Raw genomic sequence first — 13,837 nt, forward strand, 5'->3', positions numbered from 1 at the left:
TGTTTAGTAGAATGCATTTGAAAATCAAGTACAAGGTCAGCATTTTGTTTAGTAACGTTTTGAATCATTAAAAGTTGTACAGGATCCGTTTCAAAGTTCCGGGCATGATCTTTTAGATATTGAAAACAGAGGCTGGAAGGTTGATGGAGTATCTAAGCTTCAAAACGAGATCAGTATTAGTCGCGTGCGAGCAGCTGTTGAGGCAGAGCCACGATCCGCAAAGAGGTATCTTTAGTACTATGTGTACCTTCGATGAGCAAAAAATAGTCCAGTTGCTCAAGCAACTCTACGCAGTCAAGTCTTATTGAGAAACTATGCAAAACGTGGGTTTTTTAAGACTAAGAGTGTGGTTCAAAGTGAATACGTATCACAATGCCTCACGCATGAATCTCCGGGTTGCTGGCCTAAACTGATATCGCAATACTGCGCCAGCCGCCGTACAGCTGCAATCTAACCAGCGGATTTCTTTTCTCTGAAAGGAAGTCATCAAGAAACGCTCGAGGCTGTAAAAGAAACTTCAACTAACTGAAGGAGATTCTCGTTGACAACTTCTAGGGCGTTTTCAATGATTGGGTGAAGCTTTGGCAGCAGTGCATTGATGAGAGCGGAGAATAATTTGAAAAGTTCTGAAAATGCGGTAAACTCCCTCGCCTTAATTGGCACGATAACCGCTTACGCGATTTTGGCCGAGTTTAACAAAGGGCACCAGTCGTTTCTTTCTCGTGCTAATCGACGACAGTTGGACACACCAAGTGAAGCCAAGTCCTTACCCACTTCATCTTCTCAACGCAGAGGAATCTTCCTCTTCCTCTGCTACCATCATCTTTTAAACGTTGAATTTAATAAACGAAAATTGTCTAGCCTTGTTGTGAATAGCAGCTCCTTGAATTGAAAACATTGAGTTACAATCCATATATTTTTTTTTTCTGAAACACAGTACCAAGTCCAAGTATATACGAGTGCTAACTAAATTTTTCGCCCGACTGCATTAATCAGTGTCAGCCCAGCCTCGCAAAACTTTATTTCCTATCAAGCTGAATGCATATCACAGAGCTGATTTACAAAAACTGCCTTCTAGTTTATAGTTACTTACTTACTCGACAATCCATCGCATTGATGTGGAAATCAACATCGAATTGCTAGAAAAGAATGTATTCGGTATGCAAGAGAATAACGGAGACTCTAAAAGTAATTTTATTTATTAATTTTGTTACAAATTTATTTCTCACTCACTAAAATACCACAGAAACTTAATGCTAAAGTAAACCAGTCCAATTGGCATCACATTTATCGCTTCTTTCCCGCGGGCATCGCTATGTCTTCTGCTCCTCTTGGTGAAGCCGTCGCTTCAATACACGCATCTTCGAATAAACGATATCCCAGTCAACAAAGAAACCAAGAATGTGCCGTATATTGTGTTCGCTATCATCATAGCCTGTGCGGCCGTGCAACATGCGTAGGTTGTTGAAAGACAAAACGTCACCCGGCTCCGTTTTAAAGGTGACCTCCTGCTCGTAAGCCATGCGTACAAATATGGCATTAGCCTCATACCAGGGCGCCACCTTATCGACATCGATGCTGAAGTGGCTGTCACGTCGGGGCACACTATGATTGATGCGCGCATACTTGCCGTTCTCATCTAGGCTACAACAACAATAAACAAACAAAGAAATCAAACAAAAAGCATGAGTAATAAGCAGGTGATTGGTAGCGAATCTGTATGAAGTATATGATTGGCAATTGGTGTGTAAGTATGCGAATTTGCGCGAAGACCGTGGAGTAATTATCGCAATTGGCGAGGAGATCGAAATGGTCAATCATTCTTTAGCACTGAGTTATTTTGAATGTAGTTTCACAAATTTCGGTTAACTTACTTAATGACTGGCGCACGCCACACATTATGAAAAGCCTTAGCGGCATTCTCACCAATGCCACACCAATTGACAGAAGTCTCTGTGAGGGTTTTGAAGTGTTGCGGCTGATTGACGCGCAACTGATCGGCGATATTGAAACCATCCACAAGCGTACTCCAGCCTCCTAGCGAGCGCGTTTGCTCAAGTGTGTGTAGGATGGTGATACTGGGTTTATACTCATAGTAGGGCAAGTCGGTGTGCAGCGGCAGCGTCTCGGACATGTGCAGGTAATTCTTTGCATCTGGTCGAAAGCGTATGCTGAATTCCGCTCTAAAATTTTTTTAAATATATACAGTAGTTCGGTATGATTTTTTAATGAAAGGAATTAGTAGTAAATATTACCCGTAATTGGTTTTGCGCATGAATCCAATGCGTTTGGCTAATGATTTTACAGCGCCAACATCCAGCGGTGAGTTTTTGAGCATCGCAACCCCATGAATTGTTAAAGCCTCCAGCCACTCCAAGAGAACTTTTAAAAATAAAAGACAAATTAAATATGTATGTATGTACATGCAGGGGGACTCATTTCAGTATTACGACACTAACAACCCGGCATTTAAAAAGAGTTGAAATTTTTCAGTTGACATGTGGGTCCTCTTAGAAATAAACAACTTTTTAGTGTTGCCAAATCTTTTGCACAAATTGGGATTCTCCGGCAGTTCAGCATATACAGAGTGTTAAGGAGTGAATTCCGTTGCCAGGAACGACTAACAAAAATTTATTCTTTCGTTTTTTAATTTATACAGATTGGATCCATGGCATAGATTGTGAGCTCTTTTGTGGTACATGGGCGCGCATGAAGTACATGGTCCGGCACTCGAAGTGCAACCAATTAAAAAGGCCATAAATTTAGTTTGGAATATTACTTTTATTAAATCCAATGTAAAAAATGTGTGAAAGTAATACGAAATTAAGAATCAATTTACTTTTGCTCGGCCTTGAGACGGTCCAGAAACGAGTCGCAAGCTGTCCGAATGCTACATGCAGGTATTTTTGCCCACTCGCGGACAATGATTTTTTTCAGCGGCTCGAATAGCTCAAAGAGAATAATCCATCGTACTCGCGTCTGGTGAATTTGAGCGCTATTGTGTGGACGTTATGAAGCGCGGAACGTTATTTTTTAGCCACTCCTGGTTCACTCGAGCTTTGTGAGACGGTGCCGAGTCCGGTTGAAACATCTGTGGTCTGTCACCGAAATGTGTGTGGGTCATTTCGTTTTTACCTTGGCGTCAGGCCCAATGAAAACGATTGGAGTACGCCCATCTGTGGTTACAGCGGCTCAAACCATTACCTGTTGCGAGTTCTGCCTCCTGGTGGTCAATCGATGACCCAAATTCTCGTATGAAGGGTCGGTCAAATAAATCCTATCGTTTTGAGAGTTTACGAATTGCCGAATTTGAAGACTTTTTCAATATTCGGAAATTTATTGCTTTCGGCCAAACGAAGCAACTCTTCGCTCTCACAAGTCTGACTTGTTGCTGCTTTGGTGTGAGATCAAGCGCCGTTTGGATCTTGTAAGGCTTGACTTTGAGCTCACTTCTCAGTACGCGGCGGATGCTATAGACAGATATGTTCAGTTCTTTTGCCATTTGATTGGCACTTCGTCGGGGATTTCGCTTAAGTCGCTTCTTCACTTTTGAACCATTTCACGTGACGTTGCAGTATTTTGATGACCACCTCCATGACGTTTCACGATGCTACCAGTATCATTGTAACGAGTGATGGTGGGATAAACAAAAACTTTATTTACTTTAAAGTGCTCGAGCTCACGAACAATCGCTGGTTGTGATTTTTCAGCCAAATATAATGCAGTCACACTGTAACGTTTGAAGTCTATTACTGATTTTCGCTTTTCGCGGTTGTTCTCGGCAAAATGCTTCCGCGCGCTTGTAAGCAATACTCTGGACTGTCATTAAGCCAACTAACATACAGCTAATGCACAGCAGCGGTCTGAAGTTTGTTACACTTTGAGTGCCGGACCCTGTAGTTAATTACAAAAAACCTCATCTGACTTCCAATATTTGTTCTCGCTGAAAGTGAAAACCCCGATTTTTGTCTATGTTTGAGGTTATGTAGCATTATAAGGTATTTCCAGTTTATAGGAATCTTGCTATTAATTCAACAGACGATATCTCAGAGATACAAATAAAGAGCTCTTAATATTATATATCAGAATAGAAGGTAGAGAGTTGAACTTTGAAATACTGTTCTACTTCTTCTTCTTGATTGGCGCGATAACCGAGTTTAACAAAACGCGCCAGGCATTTCTTTCTCGTGCTAAACGGCGCCAGTTGGAAGCCGGCTAAGCGAAACCTGAAATTTACACAAACAATAAAAAAAATGTTGGTATTTTTTTCGCAATCAACATTTCCAACCTCCAAACACGTGAAAACATATGCAATCGAATAAATGAGAATACTTGAAAACAGTAGCTTTTGACAACGAAGTGAGCGGGCCTTATACGTGCCATGAGACTGCCTTATCGACAATTGATGTTTGTACTTAAGTGCTTATCGTTAATATTTTTTTTAACGTTACTTTATATTCTCTCTCTCTCTCTCTTTCATTCATGCCTTCATATTTTTAATGCACAATCATAGTTTTGAGATTTTATTAGTACCCGGTAGTCAAACCTTTTAGATCTGAACTACTTTACTACCGGTTTACTTTGCAGCTGGAGTATTTCGCCTTCGAAAATTTTCAATCCTAACAACTGGTCATTTTTATATAGCGATATACTACGAAATGTCCAAAGTATGTATTATTTAAATACGAGTTATTGAATTAGATAAAATAGACAAAGAAAAGTCGAGTCCGATTTGTAGCGAAAAGTTCTCGGCGAGCTGCAAAAGTAAGTTAAACCTAATGAAAAAACATTTCAAAAAAAATTATTTTGTGAACTTAGACATTATTGGCATACGCGGCTCTGTTAAGAAGGCAATATATATGTATGTCTATATAGGTATATATATATTAGGACGGGTTGATTCAAAAATCGCTCATTGCTCTGTGAAAATCGCATTCTAGGGATCAAAATAAGAAACTTTGCCGAAGAAGCCATACCTCTAAAACGAATTCTGATGTCCCCCAATTTAAAAATATCACCATTTTTGGCCTTTACATGAAAAAATCAGCTAAATGGCTATATTTTTTCTTTATTTTTATTTATTTATAATAACATCTATTTTTTCTCTTAAGAAATTTATTTAGTCAGAACATATGTAAATGAAAAAATTAATTTAAGTGAGTTATGGAAAAGAAACTAAAAATAGTGCGCGCTTTGACAAAAATTCAATCTATATCTTCTAATGCCTTTTTTCTTATAGACACGACCCTTTCGTAAGTGTGTAAAATTCATGTCAAAGAAGACCTTCCAGAAGAGATTTACTTCAAACCGCAAAAAACTCTGTGTTTTTCGGAATATTCTGTAAATATTATATTTATTACCGTACATTCTCATATATTCTCGAACTTCATTAGATGTAGAGAATAACCGATTATATACACACAATTTATTTTACCTTTAAATTTTTTTCGGTTTATTCGAGTTATTATGATTTTGTTTTTAAAAATTAAATATTTTAAATATTTTATTTATTCGGCAATCAAGTGAAGGCAACTTCAAATAAAATCTATTAAATATTTATCTCTAACTAAACGCATTACAACAGCAACAAAATAAAATAGGAGAGTATTTGTTTAACGTAAATGTGGTCCTAATTGATCATTTTGTAAGTAGTATGATTCTCATCGCTCTCGAACTGATATGACCGCATAAACTAGCATGTCTCAGTTGTTTGGCTTTTTACTGTAGGATACGCGCATTCACACATATATAGGTACATATACAATTGTATAAACAAATACTTTGAATTTATTTGTTTATATTTATTTTGCTAAATTTAGTAGCAGCATAGAATATGTTGCGGCAGGTCTGCATTAGTCAGTATATATATATTTAAATGTAATAGGTAAAAATATATATTAAAAAGCAAACCTAATGCATTTATGTGTCACATTTATTTTCGTTCTTCAACGTACTTTTCAAAACTATAAAAACATAAAGAAACTTCAACTCATTCGTACATAGAAAATACAAACATAAAAACTTAGCAAAAGACATGACAAAAAATAACTCGGACGTTTATATAAAGTAGAGTTAGGCAAAAAGTAGAGGGGCACCTCAAAGCGAAGTAATGTGCTAATTGATGGCTGATCAATAGAAATGAAGCCTGTCACCTCTTACTTCCAATCCCCTTATATCGCCTTCCAATGGTGGTGCCGTTAACCTATCACGGAGATCAAGTAACATTCTATACATGATATAGATGAAACGTTGGTGGAAGTGATAGAAACGAAGGATATATAAGGTGAAATTCCCGAAAGAGGGCTGGCCTTTAGGTTGACATCCTGAAGTCAGTTTAAAAAAAGCCCGTCTCAACACATCAACAACAGCCTTGGATAAGGAACGATCTTAGATGCCGGCCAATACAATGTTTGAAGGATTATGATGTGAAAATAAGTACTTGGAATGTTTTGACTATGTTACACTTTATATCCACAAAGCCAATTTACATGGGTGAATTTTTGTCAGCCATAAGATGCGAGGCATTTCTTATTTATCTTGAGGCTATAGGCGAATAAGTTGAGCCCACGCCTCTGTAAAGTCCAACTGGCTATGGAATGCTAGAGCAAGATCGCCTCAAATTGAATATATGGATCAAGAGCACAGATGAATCTGCTAAATGGCATACAAAGGAGAGGACAGAGAATATCGGGGTTTGGTGACGTCAATTAGCCGTCAAGACTTGTAATTTAATCGCCCATTAGCCATTTTTAGTAAAGGATGATCAGTTAAGAAATATCGGATTTTAAATTAAAATAATCCAGAGAAAATTCAAATTGATTGGGCAATCTGTATTATTTTTGTGTAGAACCATTCATGACATTTATTTTTAATGATAATTAATTTCAAAAGTTGGTAATTCGGTCATCCGTAAATACCAATTTTGAATGACTCGCTAGAGGACTTCGTGAATGATTTTACGTTGTCTTCCAGTTCCTCAATCGAAGCTGGTTTAACCACAAAGCATTTAGACTTTACATAGCCCCAGAAATAACAGTGCAAAGGTTTGATATCACACGATCTTGGTCCGAGAGGAGAGATAAATAACTCACCGAATTGACGACGCAGTAAATCCATTATTTCGTTGTTTCACGGACTGCATAGAAGCCAAAATGGAGCCAAATGTTGGGAAAAAATTATGTATTTAGTTTGACAGTAGTCACGCGTGATCAGTCAAAATAAAATCCTACTGAAAAAAGTAACTCCAATCTGATCACCCTTTGGAACTGCGCAAAAAGGTTGTGTTCATACAGACAATTTGAAAATTTACGAATAACTCAAATGTAAAATTAGCGAAGTTATTGTCGAAAAGTTAGCAAAAATTACATCCATAGAATCGAGTACTACTGAGTCATGTGAGTTACATATACATTAGGGCTGGTCGATTTAAAAATCGCTCATTGCTCTGGGAAAATCGTATTCGAGGGATCAAAATAAGAAACTTTGCCGAAGGAATCATACCTCAAAAACGAATTCTGATGTCCCCCAATTTGGGTCGAAAGAAAAATCCCACTTTGGCCCATTTAGAGTGCTCCAATCGAGTCCAAATGTATGACCGACCCCCACTAACTTTGGTCGGCCGATCCACCCATGCCAGTGGCACACCCCCTGGAACTCCCCTGGGGGGTTCCCCATACATTCATTTCCAAATATCACCATTTTTGGCCTTTACATGAGAAAAGAAACTAAAAAGTTCGACCCAAATTGGGGTACATCAGAATTCGTTTTAGAGGCATGGTTCCTTCGGCAAAGTTTCTTATTTTGATCCCTAGAAAATGATTTTCACAGAGCAATGGGCGATTTTTTTGCCTACTCACGAATCGACCCGGCCTAATATACATACATACATAATTTACTCTATCCTTAAAGGCATAGCCCAAATATTATATTGAAATAAAAATTTCTGCGATATTCAAATTCAATGCACCTTTTTTTCTTCTAAAACGACTTTAGGTGTTAAAGATTAAATAGCCCTGCACACGGTGTTGTTGTAGCAACATAAACATTCCCCATACACGTACGGGAAATGCTGCAGGTTCCGGTAATGCAGAACCGACTGCCATGGGAATGAAAATTAAAATTATATAAAAATATTCAAATTCATTTTAATGATTAAGCAATTTTGATTTGTTGTTGTGCTTGTATATTTGGCGCAAAAGCTTTAGGGGCCGAGGGCAAGGTACTCTTAATATGGTTTTTCATTTAACATTCCACAGTTCTAACTGTTCTACGTTTTACTATGAGATGCGGCTGATAACTCCATGCAAAAAATTAACCTTTTTTGTTATCAAGTCTTGTAAAGATTAAATTGATTAGTAAATTGAAAATTACTGAGTTTTACTCACATAGAAGCATTACCGTATAAAATTGATCATTTCACGTATACATCTACTTCTGTTTTTACACGATAGATACATTCCCAAGAAATCGTTTAAAAATATATTAATAAACTTATTTAAAAAATAAAATATAATAAATAAAATATAAATAATATATAAAAGAATATTCGCGTAAAAAGAGAATTATGTGAAAAAAATGTTTAGAGTTCACCTAAGGGGACAGATACCTGTAAAATTTCGAAAAAACGTAGAACGTAAATTTAAGTATTTCTTATATTATAGATCGTCAACCGTGACGACTCTATTCTTTGCGTTCGAGCGCTGGGAGAGGTATAGTTACGTTGCCGACTTTAGACGCGTTTTTCTCACAACTATTTTTTCGAATTGGCGTACACGATAACTCGAAAAATTATTGACCGATCTCCCTTAATGTGAATTTACAAGTTTTTGAACATTTTTCAAAAAAAAAACTTTTTTCGAAGCAAAAATAGTAGGAAAATTTTTTTTTAAGCATTTTATTCCGCGAACCTTTAATTAATTCATATAGAAATTATGACATTAGTAAACAAACTAATTTTTGATTTTTTGTATTCAGGTCACTAACGACGATGCTACAATGCCCGCCGATTGAGAAGCCCCGCTGCGACCTTCCTGGAAGAATTGAGTGTACATCCGCCATTTTAAATGATTAAAATAAAAAAAAATTTATATTATTTTAATTTATAAATAAACTAACTAAATGCCAATTTTGAAAAAAATAATTTCACTTCTTCATTTTAAACAATTTTAATGAAAATCAGGGAAAATATGGCCGTTTACAGGTATCTATCCCCTTAAGAATTTATTTTGTGCTTACACCTTTTACTTCATTAAACGGATTATAAGAAATAAATTATTGAGCGGCGAGTGCAAAATCTACAGAGACGCAGATACTTTACTTGAGACTATTTAAGAAAAGAAAGAAAAAAAAAATAAAATAAAGCTAAGCGCTTCGTAGACGACTTGAAAAATCTTACTCTATTTGATCTATGAAATTCAAGAAAAATGTATAAAATAGTGAAAATCGGATTAAAATAAAATAGTTCGGGTTAAGAGAGAATTAGGTTTATATGAAATTCGATCATTTTTAATGTCGCACGGTGTAGTGATATGGCCTGGGACACTTATCGCTAACTTATTGTATACTAGTGAAAGCACTAATATAAATTGAGTCAAAAAAAGAAGAGAAAACACAAATACACTAAAATAAAACTAGCAACTGCCTTTTCCATTTGGTTTTATTTCCTGTTGAGTTATTTCCCGGAACAAGGAAGAGAAATTTTTTTTTCGGGGCAGACTAGCCAGTACAGCACTCACACACAATTAAGCACTGCACTCGGTTTCCCTTTTTAATTTTCTTTAAATCTACTCGACCTCCGAAGAAATCTGACTAGATTTTGTGGTGCCGAGGTGGTCACTTCAGTACCAAAGAGCCCGAGACTGATTCGAGCGAAGGCGGGGTAGACGCACAGAAAGTTGTCCGCCGTCTCATCCTCCTCTCCACATCCCGGGCAGAGTGCACTGTCTGAGATGCCCACCTTTTCCATGTACTTTTCGCATAGAAAGTGGCCCGTCAACCCTCCTACCAGCCGGCTGCAGTGCTTTCTGCTTAATGACAGGAGGAACTGCGACAGTGGGTCGGACATGATAGGTAACATCAGTTTTGTCTATCTGCAGGCTCTTCCAGCCTGCCAGGTTCGCTTGTGGGTTAAAGTAATCCATTTGCTAACCGAGTATTTAATGGCTGCAGAAGGGAGTGGCAGAACGAGCTCCGGGCCAAAGAAATTGGCCTAAAGAGTCAGAGATCTCGTTACCCGCGATACCCATTTGCCCCGGGACCCATTTGTAAAATCTACCAGCATAGTTCAGCCTTAATTTACAGGACTCGACTACCCTTGAAGTGGTTGGGGGGCTTTCTAAGATACATAAAGATCTGCCGCTCCATCTATTTTCCACAACAAAGTTCATCGATTCTTGAACAGCATACACCTCCGCTTCGCAACACAGATGCTGGATTCCACGTAGACCCTAGAGGCCGAATCGTGCTCAGTCCTGGATTGATCCGTGAAAAAGCGAAACAGGCTCATTTTCTGAATTTGACCAAAGTTGAGCCTCTGGCAACACCACACCACACCACATATATCTTGGCAAGCACGACTCTAGACGGCATGGAGTCCAGGGGCAGGGCGAGGATCGTTGGATCGGAGTCCATGCCTACTCTGTTGTCCAACGCCCGACAGGGGCCGTACCAGTTCCCATTGAGTTTCAGCCTTTAAATGGCCTTCAAGGCCTCTTCTTGGATGAAAGCATCAAGTGGTGGTAGACTAACCAGAGCTTCTAATCGGCCTGAAGTAGTCGGAAAAAGAACAACTTGCCAATGGAAACTAGAAGTTTTTGAAATTCAGAGCACCACGCTGTGATTAAATTCCTTTTTAAAAACGGAAATATACCCAAACAAAGTTTGGAAGAAATGTCGTAGGGTTTCGTAGTCCTGCACTCTCATACACAAAGGTAAAAAATGAAAGTGACTATTTCAGCATGGAGGAGAGACCTAGAAGACCTCCGCCCAGGTCACTCAGTGGCGGCAGTGATCAAAGAAAATGCTCAAAAAGTCCAAGAATTAGCACTGGCCGATGAGATAATTATATTATATTAGATAGCAGAAGAACTACGAGTAGCTGGGAGTGAATTGGGGAACCTTGTATGGGGAACCTCTCCAGCTCATTGCCAAAAATATGCAAGCACTCCACCCTTGCCCTTCGTTGTCTGCATAAATAAATAAATTTCGTTTAAAAAAAATGTTTCATTTTTTTTTTGCCTTAAACTGGTCGTTTTTAGTAGGCAAAACAGCGGAATACAAATAAACTGTAGCATAAACAAACATTGGCAGCTCGAAATCACAGTTTTGAAATAATTAGTTCGCTCCTGATTCTTTCTCTTTATTGCCAGGTGAATTCTCGGCACATTCTATTATTTGCACCTTTTGCGACGCTCAAATCCTCACACCTACATTCACTTTATCGTATTTTAGTATACCAAAACTTTTTCAATTTCATTTCAACTCACTCACCCGGGCCACTGCGCATGACGTCCCAGTAATCAAACTTTTTCAATATCTTATCAAAATCAGCCTTACCCCAATGCTTCGCTTGTGGCCGATACCATTCATTCATATATCGCTCACGTGCTTCGGACGAGAAATCGCGTTCCTTTAACCAACTCAATGAAAATGTTGAACGGTGCCGATCGGACCAAACTATATTTACAGCTTGTCGTGACTCATCCACCTAACCAAATCACAAAGAAAATTACACACACATTTGCATTAGCATTTTCTTTTTTAATAGTCTCCACCAACCGTAACATTTTGCACTTTCACTTTCGTATCGAAGTTCGTCCAACTATTCGGTTTGCGGCTCAATGATTCCCGATGAAAACACTGCTCACACTGGCAGTTATCGCGTAGCCAAATGCCTGGAAATTGCATCGCTTTCGCCGATTGCTGCGGATGCTCCTTGATCAGCAGCATTTGGTCGTGTTCGCGCACAGTGGTGCTGATGTGGCGGAGCGACAGTCCTTGCAACCGAAACGATTGCATAGGCGAGAGTAGCTTGCGCAAAAAGCAACTCGTTATTGTTCGCATCCTTGCACGCACACTTACAATGAATACAAAGAATTTAGAATAGTTAGGCCTATGTCTAGTTAACACTTTTGCTCTGTATGGAATGAAAGTTAAACTTTGGCGGAAAGTGCCTTTAAACACTCTGTGTGAATGAGTGAAGGAGCTGTCGGCGGGGTGTTTACATTTTCTTTGGTTTGCTTGTGATAAGAATATTCGAGCATTTTTATTGCTTTTGATTGCAGCTAATCACAGAAGTAATCATTAGCGGTTGCATTGTTTAAAAAGGTATTGCATACTGATAAAGCTAGCGATATTTTTGCATTTAGATGTAATTAGGGGGTTTTTCAGTATTGCACCATAAAATCAACACAGGTCTACATGGTTGTTGTTTTTTTCTTTCGATGATTTTCGATGTATTTTTGTGCGATGAATACGGTTCTGGTGTTCAAAAGTTGATTTCTCAATCACTTTTTTGCTCTGAGAAAAGTGGGAGTGAAACCATATAAAGACCTACTCAAGAACCTTACTTGATAGAGACTTCAACTGATACTAGAATTAAAACTTGAATCTTGCACTACAGTATAAGCAACTTTCAAAAAAAAAAAACAGAAAAACAGAAACAAAAAAACTCAAAGAAACTAAAATCTTTTGCGCGTCTTTTAAAAAATCGACCTTTTAACGAGCTGTTCGGAACAAACCTTTTAAGAAAATTAATATAAAACTCATCCAAAAATACTTTTCTGTGATCTTTACCATCACTTTTATCATACCCATGCATGCAAGGCACCGGTAGCCACCCAAAAAACTTGCGAGCTGAGAGTTTCCGAACCATAGTCCAAATTTTGGAGTTTTTTTCCGTCATCTTGAATGCACTATTTGAATTTTAGAAAACTGTCACCGGATTTGTTGTAAGCGACCCATGAAACCAGCCCATAAAATAGGTTGAGGTTTGCTTTACGTAATATCACAATCTGCAATTCGAATCTACTCACTGGGCCTTAAAAGGTTAACCTCCTTTCATTCCAAATATTTAACGTTTTATTTTTATTTTTTAAATTTGCATTTATGGCTACTTTAGTGTAAGATTCAAGATTTAAATTAAGTATTTGAGTCCCTAACACGTCAGATTTTTTTTTTTTTCAAAAAGTGGGCGTAAAGACTCCAGAAACTACGAATCACTCAGAAAGTCCTTTGGACTCCTCGCCATTAAATTTCCAAACTCGTAGCTGTGTTTACCAGTGACTGGACGATCTGCTCTGCCAATGTCTGGGTTTGGCAGCTAGACGACTAAGGTCACTGGGCGCTCTTATCTTCGACAGCCTGGGACAGCTCTGGCTGGCTGTAGATATCTGCCTGTTAGAGGTCTCATAATGGTATCAAAACGGCGCTTTAGTGCTACTTGAAGACTGCCAGACCGGCACTTAAACTATTTCACCTACCTACCTAACGTGTTGCATACTTTTGTGCACCAGAATTTGTTCAGCGCACAAATTTACAGCAGAGACCAGTCGCATATCAAAAATAACGAAAAAAAAAAGAACTTTGTAGACCAGTGTAATTTGTTAAGGAAGCAGATACGCAATTTATTTCTTATTGAGTGCATTCAGTATATTATCAATTAAACCAAAGTATAGGGTTACCATGTAAAAACGATAGAAAAATAGTAAAACAAACCGATGTGAGACGTCAGACTTTATTTTTAAACTAAATTCCATGTCGTTGCATGTGGGATAGCACGTGATTTAAATGATCGTGTCGACTTTGCCGGCAGTGCTTCTAACGGTCTATCCAAATTCTG

General features: G+C 38.1%; 1 protein-coding gene across 2 annotated transcripts; it reads right to left on the bottom strand.

Annotated features, from left to right (window-relative positions):
- Window positions 1–1,161: 1,161 nt before the first annotated feature.
- LOC128868019 (gamma-butyrobetaine dioxygenase-like) lies at window positions 1,162–12,154 on the bottom strand. 2 transcript variants are annotated; one of them, XM_054109721.1, is made up of 5 exons: window positions 11,776–12,154; window positions 11,554–11,704; window positions 2,256–2,382; window positions 1,875–2,183; window positions 1,162–1,644 (listed from the first exon to the last, which is right to left on the bottom strand). In XM_054109721.1, exons 1-5 carry the CDS (start codon window positions 12,058–12,060, stop codon window positions 1,314–1,316), a joined length of 1,203 nt encoding a protein of 400 aa, XP_053965696.1. In that variant the 5' UTR covers window positions 12,061–12,154; the 3' UTR covers window positions 1,162–1,313. The 2 variants fall into 2 exon arrangements, with proteins under 2 accessions (XP_053965696.1, XP_053965695.1); XM_054109720.1 differs by having other exon boundaries at window positions 11,488–11,704.
- Between the last annotated feature and the right edge of the window lie 1,683 nt (window positions 12,155–13,837).

This window comes from Anastrepha ludens, chromosome 6, assembly GCF_028408465.1.
Source record: "Anastrepha ludens isolate Willacy chromosome 6, idAnaLude1.1, whole genome shotgun sequence".
In the NCBI taxonomy this organism is placed as follows: Eukaryota; Metazoa; Arthropoda; class Insecta; order Diptera; family Tephritidae; genus Anastrepha; species Anastrepha ludens.

Bases quoted from the DNA above. Each gene is read 5' to 3' on its own strand.
- LOC128868019 (XM_054109720.1), bottom strand. From the start codon at position 12,060: ATGCGAACAATAACGAGTTGCTTTTTGCGCAAGCTACTCTCGCCTATG. The intron at 2,383-11,487 runs GTGAGTGAGTTG...TATTTTTAAAAG, and splicing joins CGTCATGCGCAGTGGCCCGG to TTCTCTTGGAGTGGCTGGAG. The intron at 1,645-1,874 runs GTAAGTTAACCG...TTGTTGTTGTAG, and splicing joins TGGCGTGCGCCAGTCATTAA to CCTAGATGAGAACGGCAAGT.